Here is an 8,878-nt window from a genome sequence, read left to right as displayed (position 1 = left end):
ATTTTAAAATTTTAATTTTAAATTCAAATTCACATTTGGAATTCTAAATTCTAATTTAATTTCAAACTTCGATTTGAAATTTCAAATTCAAAATGTGAATTTGAATTCGAAGTTTAAATTCAAATTTAAAATTGAAATCAAATCTTAAATTCAAATTTAAATTTTGAATTCAAATTTAAAATTTAAAATCAAAATTTTGAATATGATTGTAAATTTAAATTCAGATTTAAATTTAAATTTCGATTTCAAAACTTTCATTTTAAATATAAATTGAAATATCAAAATCAAAATCAAAATTTTAAGTTTGAATTCAAAATTTAGATTCAATTAAAAAATTAAATTTAAAATTTGAATTTCAATTCAAAATTTTAATTAGACTTTAAATTCAAATTCAAAATTCTAATTTCTCGTTAGTTTAAAATTTTAAATATTATTTTTGAATTTAAATTTAAATTTAAAATTTTGAATTTTTATTTTTAAGAACTAAAATGAAAAATGTGCAAAGTTTAGGGATCTAAATTGAAATGTAAAAGGTTGCCAAATAGATGCTGACATGGCAATTCCGTTAATTTTAATAGTTTTTTTAACGGTTGGGACGTAACTGTAATAAAATCAAGAGGTTAGGGACTCAATTACAAAAAAAAAAAAAGTTGGGGACTTAAGGTACCGTTTGGATTGGGTATAAGAGGGGGATAAGAGGGTTATCCCCCTCTTGTACCAAAACGAAAATTTGGGGGTGGAACAATTTGTTCCACCCCAACCCGGTACGGACGTAATTGTAATAAAATCAAGAGGCTAGGGACTCAATTATAAAAAAAAAAGGTTGGGAACTTAGGTACCGTTTGGATTGGGTACAAGAGGGGGGATAACCCCCTTATCGTTATCCCCCCTCTTGTACCCAAACGAAAATTTGGGGGGTGGAACAACCTAGGGTGGAATAAGGGGTGGAACAACTTGTTCCACCCCTCCCGGGTAGAGTTTAATTTAAATTTAAATTTCTAAAATTTATAATTTAGTTTTTCAAAATTTAAATTTATAATTTTAAATTATAAATTTTAATGTTTAAATTATAAATTTGATATTTTTAATTTTTAAATTTTAAATTTAATTTTTTTAGATTTTAAATTTAAAATTTGATATTTTATATCTTTCAAATTTAAATTTGATCTTAAATTTAAAATTTGATATTTAAAATTTAAATTTTGAAAATTAAAAGTTTTAATTTTAATTTCAAATTTTAAAATTTAAAATTTAAAAATTTTAATTTAAAATTATAAGTTTTAATTTTAATTTCAAATTTTAAAGGTAAAATCATTATTTTCTATCTATAACTACCAACTATTCCACCTTATACTCACATTTTTATCCAAATATAATTTTTCTAATTCCAGCTTATACCCACATTTTCATCCAAACAAAAAAATATCCTTATTCCTACGAAAATTCATACTTATACCTATTTCCGGTATAACTAGTTCTTGCTTTGTCACGCCCTGGGGTCCTTTTTAGGTTAAAACACAACGAAATTTTTTTTTTTTTTCTTTTGAAAACCTGACCCCAGGGTACGCCAGATCCACCACAAATACTGAGAATCCACTGTTCATACGGACAGAGTCTCCCCTGTATTTGCACGGCGTCGCATAAGTACAAGAGTGTAACCAGGATACAACCACCATAATGAATAAACAACAATCAACATTCATTCACCATTCACCACAGATTTACCATTTAAAGTTCAATTTATAAATCCACGACTATTAGTTTAAAACGTTTTCTACCCGGAAACTTATTTTGAAACACCAAGAGCTGAAAAGCTAATAAAACCTTTTTAAAACCATTTCCTACACGAAAGCCTTTTCTTTTTAAAGTACGCTACCACGAGGGGTAGAAAATCATTTCTTGTCCTTCACATGAAAACCACGAGTGTTTTAATTAATTTCACAAAACCATGTGTATACATATATCCAAGTAAACAAAATCAACTGAACCATATGTCTAAGATATGTCAACAGAAAAAGAAGGTAATAGCTGAACTGAACAAACCGGGTCGAAAGCTCTAGCGATCACTACGAACGTGTCTCACGTCTCGCCTCAACCCTCACCGCCCGCAATACCTGAAAAATGGTGGGGGAGGTGAGAACATGTAAACATGTCTCCCCTCCCAGTGGGTACCGCAAGCCGACGAAGGCGAGAAGTACTCACCGGATCAGGAAGAGATAAACAACAGTATGGGTAAGTGAAATACAGTAGCAACGATAATGAACGAATGAGATATATATATATATATATATATAAATATATATATATATATGCACAACTACCACTACTGTAAGGAAGAATTGAATGCATACATGGATATCAACTATAGTAGCAAGACAACTGTAAAAAAAGAACTGTAAGTATGCAAGCAACAATCGCTACTATAGTCATATGCGTCAACCAGACGACAACTCCAAAAATACCCAATCTGAAAACTGCCCTATTGGTCCACAGACCTCAGGCCCTTGCCCACTGCCACTCTACCTGTATATAACCCAGTTCTGACTGCTGGGCACCCAGTTCTGATCGCTGGGCTCATAGGCTGCATATAACCCAGTCCTGACCGCTGGGCCCACGGGCTGGCACATTCAACCACCTTTTCGGAAAAGAACACCCTTTTGCGGTGGATCAGACCGGTAGTGATCGTGAAATGCGAACGAGTCTCGGGCGATCAATGCTGATATGCTCAATGGCCAACCGTCGGCAACCAGCCGACAATCACTGCCCCTCGGGGCTAACCGACCAATAGGTCATCAAACTGTAATGAAGCACAAGAATAGACCACTCAGGTCAACTAGGATGGAACAACTCGACATCCTCTCAAATGTATGCAAGTACTGTTCGATGTCAACTAACAGTATACTCAATAACCGACCAATAGGTCACACGAATGTCACATCATGTATCACTGAAATCTGGAACTACCGTCAGCCACTAGCCGACAATCCAACCCCTCAGGGTACACCGACCTCAACGGTCATCGAACGACAAAAATCAAGGAACCGACCGAATAGGTCACAGATACGAGATACAAGAACCGACCAACTAGGTCACCAATCTCACATGAAATCACAAAATCGCTCTACTCTAAACATAATACAGAATATGCAAAACAGCTAAGTAGAGCAATAAGGAAACATGATATAACTACTCTACTCCTACTTATGATACTAGATATGAAAAACAGCCGAGTAGAGTATAACCAAAACAATATGGGTGCTAGGCTCAACACTATATATAAAAATATATATGCTAGATAACAACGAGAGAGCAAGGGTAAGAAACCATCACCGAGCGTGCACCACTGTACCGACTTCGGATCGAAGTACCCACCTGTACGAATGTCGCGCCTGTATCCTGACTGCGAAAGAAAGTCACCCGGACCTAAGAAGGTCTACCGGGTTAGAGTCTAACCCACACATAGCAACCACTAAAATCACAACCTCACAACTAATCCCACGGAGATCGGTTTCCCAAAACCGACTACCGTAACTCGCCGGAAGTCCCGAAACCGCACCGGGACTCCGTCGGGACCCACGAACTGTCCCGAAACGCACTGACTCATGCTACAAGTCACCCACTGCCACTCAAACACTAATATTTGTGTGTCCTGCAGGAAACACAAAATCTCACCTCCAAACAATTATCGTCGGATAATCGTTCGGATCCGGGTTCCCGAAAGAGTCTATTTCGACACCGAAACCCACCGTCGCTCACCCGTCATTTCTGAACCCTCGAAATGACACGAGTGACAAGCCAACAAGGCTCAGCGACAAAGCAAATCATCACAAAGCACCGTCGGACGAATTCCGAATTGAACCCGCGTTCCGTCGGCGGATTTTGTCGACAAACGCATCGAAAATCAATTTTCGATCTTCGCAAAGTCTTGGGGCCTTGGACAACTAGTCCAAAGGTTACCCACTACTCACACGTGCTGCCAACAGCAGCAGACCAAAAAGCATAAAAGCCTTTACCGATACATAAAATCACAGCATTTTATGTGATTTCAGGGCTTTTATGGTTCGTACACGTAAACCAGGGATTGATTAGTCACATCGTCATACTCGCTGATAGGTTTCAGCGTGCCGGAGGCCGTGCTCACCTTTCGGAGCACTGCTGGCCACTGTGGAGAGTGCGGGAGCGACACGAAAGTCTGCGAACAGCGCGCACAGCATGATAAACATGCTTATCTCGCTAACCAGGGGCTCGCTGACCCTAAATGAGGTGAGCATTGAAACAGCCTCGGGTCGCCGGAACAATGATCCCAAATCGAAACAGTGCGCAGAACAGCAAAAACTTTGCTTACCGGCCAGGGGAGAGCTAGGGCTGGCTGGCGGCGGCCGGAAGGCGGGCGCTCCGGCCGGGGACGAGCGCGGAAGGTCGGAGGGGTCCGGGGCAGGTGCTGGTCGGCGGCGAAAGGCGGCCGGTGGCGCGGCGGCACAGATCAACCCGAGACTTGCTCTCGGGTTCATGGGTTCCGCAGCGGTCCGGCGGCGGCCAGAGGAGCTCCGGGAGGCGACGATCTGTCGCCGGAGGTCGAGGAGGAGGTGGTGCGCCCCGCTGTGGGCGGCGGCGACGCGCGGAAGTCGAGCGGACTCGACCTCGGCCCGCACGGGTCTCGGCGGCTGCAGGAGGTCCTAGCGGCGGCCGGCGACGTGCGGGGACGGCGGGGGAAGCACGCCGGAGGTCACCGGAGTTGACTGGAGGGCGGCGCTGCTGATGGGAAGCGATGGCCGCACGCGAACCCCAAGCTTGAGCCCGCTCGGTCTGGGCTGACCCGAGCTGGCCGCAGCTCGCACAGCTGGCTCCGGCGGTGCACGGGGTGGCCGGGGCCGGCTATGGCGGTGCCGGAGATGTGTCTCGACCTGGGGATAAAGAAGCTCGGGCTTGGGTGGCTTCCTGAACCCGCAACCCCAATGCGGTGGAGTGGGTGGCCGAGAGGGAGGGAGAGGATGGTGCTGCGGGGATTTCCGGCGGCCGGAGTTGCTCACCGGCGGTCAGGGCGTGCACACGGGCAGGGCAGGGATGCAGGTGGGGTGGCTAGGGTTAGCTGGGTGGACTTGGGCAGCCAAAAGGACCATGGAAACCCTAGCTGCCACTTATATACTAGGTGTCACTTTGCAAGAAACCCCTTCAAAGTCTAGTATTTTCAGTTAGGTCCCTTGCCAGCACGTGCACATTGCACTCAAGTCCCTCAACGTTCGAAATCGCACAAAACGGCGCATAAAATATTGGACCTTTCGCGATTTTTCCGTTTTGCCACTTTCAACCCCTCAATGAACATTTCACGATTCCCGAAGATCCGTCCGTCGGATTTTCGATCGGATTATGCCAGCGCGTTCAGCACGACTGGGCATTGAATCTAGCATCGCTTAATCTGATTCGGTCGCCGATTTGCGACGAAGTCAACCCTCATTACATTCCACCGTATAACCACATATATACATGTAAATCAATCAAACCCCTTTTTCTCGACAATCGCACATCAGAACCCAATTCCGTCAGTGCCATTGGGTCCAGAATAGTCGAGCCGTTTGAAACGAGCTATTGGAGTCCTATGTTTGGAGTCCAATACGCACCGGAACCCTCCTCTACTCACTGGCTCATCCGAAAAGGCGGATTACTATTCACTTTAAGTCATCGGTTCTGGTCGCGTAACTTCTCCATCTTAGCTCATTTTCTTCTAAAATTTGATGAATATTTATGTAATTAAATTACACACAAAAATATTATTAACAGAGAGTTTAGTTGTACTGTCAAAATTTCAGTCCTTACATGCTTATATCCGAATCAAACGAAGCCTTAATAAGTGAAAATTGGTGCGAAGGTTGGGACTACCGGTATAATTAGCCCTAAATTTAATAAAGACACTCGCAAAAAAAGTACCCATATTCAGTATCGGGGTAGATAGAATCATGCCCATGCGCGATCTACAGATATTTTAAATGAAAAAAAAATCAAATCTTTTAAAAGGTATATTATTAGTACCTGCATTCATGGTTATTAGTATGTGCACCAAAGAGAAGAAAATCTTTATACAGATCGCCGATCATTAGGAGCGGAAGATTAATCCTGATTAAGTACATGGGGATTAAGTACAAACGAAAGAAAAAAAAAAAAAAAATTACTAATGCAGTTACGAACGTGTAAAGCTTCTCCTGATTTTATTCATTGATTGAAGAAACACTTACGTCTTATGTTTTCTTTTTCTTTCTTTCTTTTCATTCTCTTCATCTTCGTTGTTTCTCCGGGATGGCGAAGTATCTGGAGCATCTCTGGCAGGGTACTGTGGCGGTCACGCGGTCGCCATTCACGGCCACGCGCACGCTTCCGGAGCCGCAATACGGGCAGGTCAATGCGATTTCAACGACCCTCGCGGGAATTTTGCTGTCATCATCCGCTGCGGTGGCAGTGGGGGCGGCAGTCGAAGTGCTGCCAGAAGAATCTGAAGCCGAAGTCGATGGCTGTGGTCTGCTGCCGGTAGGGAAGGAAGAAAAACCCGAAAAATTAGGGCCCGGTCGGCGACCGGAGAAAGAAGAAGAAGCAGAAGCCGAAGTGCCGGGTCTGCTGCCGGTGGGGTAAGAATGAAAACCTGAAACCCCAGGTCCTGACTGTTCTCCAGCCGCGCCTCGTTGTCTACTGCCGGTGGTAGCAGGCGGTGCGCGCGCGAAAGCGGCCGAGACGTTCTCGTAAGCCTCCACGACGAGCTTGAAAGCGCCGTCGGCCGCGGCGGAGGCATTCTTGTCGGGGTGGGTGAGCAGGCACAGGCGTTTGAACTGCCGCTTGACAGCGTCGGCCGCCGCGTTGCGCGGGACGTCGAGGACGGCGTGCCAGTCGACGGCGCCGGTCGGGAGGCGTCTCGTGGCGGCGGAGAAGTGGACTTGGTACGCCGCGAGGGCCGGGGCGAGGCCGGGGAGGCCGGGGAAGAGGGACTTGGCGTCGAGGGCGGCCGCTCGCGCCCCCGCCACGTCCCTCCGCCGGAACTTCTCTTCAGCCCGCGCTTTCGCCTGCTCGGCCCTCGCTTTAGAAGAAGAGCTCATGGTGGTGGTGCATAGATTGGCGATCGAAGAGGAGGAGTATTTATTCATTCAGTAATTAATTCTTGATTTTAGGGTTCAAGATAGAGGTATAATATTTATACAAATATAAATATATACACTTAGTCCTATCAGATGATGTACGCAAGAATATTATCAGGGTACGGATTACGAATCCTAGTCGGATTCAACGGACCAAAAATTTCCATATAACGTCACATGAGTTCGTTATTATATATAGGGCTTTTTTGGTTGAAACGAAATCAAAATAACAACCGTAATCGAAATAAGTTGAAATTGAAGTCGATTGAAATCAAAATAATTTATTATTTAATTCTGTTTGACTCGCCACCTAAATCGGAATCAAAATAAATTATTCTTATTATCGGTGTTTAGTTCAGGTAGATATAAAGAACGTAATCAAATTAATATACTAACTTTATTTTTATAATATATTAATTTAAATTTAAATTTAAAATTAAATATTTACATCAAAATTTTGAAATAATGTCAAAATTTTAAATCTTTTTTTTGAAAATTAAATTTTGAAGTTGAGTGGATAATTCAAAATATAAAACTAAATTTTGATATATTCAAATTCAAACTTAAACTTACAATTTAAATTTTAATTTGAATCCATAAATTTAATTTAAATTTTAAATAAAATTTGAATAAAACTTTATATAAATTAAATTTAAATTTAAATTCAAATTCATAAGTTAGATTCGAAATACTTGATTAAATTTTAATTTTTAATTCAATTTCAAATTAAAATTATAAATTATAAATTTAATTTCTAGATTTAAACTCATATTTTAATTAAAAAAAAGTTGAAAAAATAAATTTAAGCCGAATGAATATCTATTCCGTTCGGATTCAACTTTCAATCCGGCCTCCTAGGCGGGATTGGAAAAAGAGATGATTGGGGGATTCCCATTCCACTCAGGAATCAGAATCGGAATGGGACTCCCGCATATCAAACGCCCACAAAAAGATTCGTCCATTCCGATTCTGATTCTAGGGTAAAAAAGAAGTGAACCAAACAAGCCCATAGAGTTGGGCTGGAATACTATTGATAGTATTTGGCATATTTTGCTATCAAGTTGAGTGATCCCTAGGATTGAGTAGTCCCTACTAGGTTATAATATTTAATTCAATAATTAAAAATGATCAAAGGAATTGATCCAAATACTAAAACCTTGATAGCAAAAAAAGGACAAATACTATTAATAGTATTCTAACCCAACTCATAAACATATATATAGAGAGAGAGAGAGAGAAAGAGAGTGCGCTAGATTTCTATGCTTTTGAAAGTATGGAAACCTCCGTGCTGGTAAGTTATTCTCGATGATGGGATATTCGATTCGGCAATTGATTTTAATAGACAAGATCTATGCTATTAGAATTATTTAGAAACCAAATTTCATAATTTTTTGACTTAATTTGCCTAGTGAACGAATAGCCTCAAAATAGACGGCTAAAAATAAAATTCTTATAAAAAATAGTGATAAAAAACTCAAATTTAATTAAATGTGACGTACATGGATCGCACGTGTAATGCACGTCATATTTAATTAAATTAAATTTATATTTATATTTTAAATTTAAATTATTATTGGTGGTATGTGTCTATTTATTATTTGTTTTTTTTAACTTTAATTTATATCCAAATAAATTTTATATATTTTCAATTTACTTGTACTGTAAATATTTTTCATTTCATAACTTACAAATTTTCTTTGAATTTGAACCCGATTTAAAATTTGAATTAATTTTAAATTAATAAATTCATATTTAAATTT

General features: G+C 40.7%; 1 protein-coding gene across 1 annotated transcript; it reads right to left on the bottom strand.

Annotated features, from left to right (window-relative positions):
• LOC109724217 (chaperone protein DnaJ-like) lies at nt 6,270-7,110 on the bottom strand. The gene has a single exon (XM_020252959.1). The coding sequence runs from the start codon at nt 7,077-7,079 to the stop codon at nt 6,270-6,272; it is 810 nt and encodes a 269-aa protein (XP_020108548.1). The 5' UTR covers nt 7,080-7,110.

This window comes from Ananas comosus, linkage group 18 (genome assembly GCF_001540865.1).
Source record: "Ananas comosus cultivar F153 linkage group 18, ASM154086v1, whole genome shotgun sequence".
Classification (NCBI taxonomy): domain Eukaryota; kingdom Viridiplantae; phylum Streptophyta; class Magnoliopsida; order Poales; family Bromeliaceae; genus Ananas; species Ananas comosus.
This window is presented reverse-complemented; position numbering and strand designations above follow the sequence as displayed.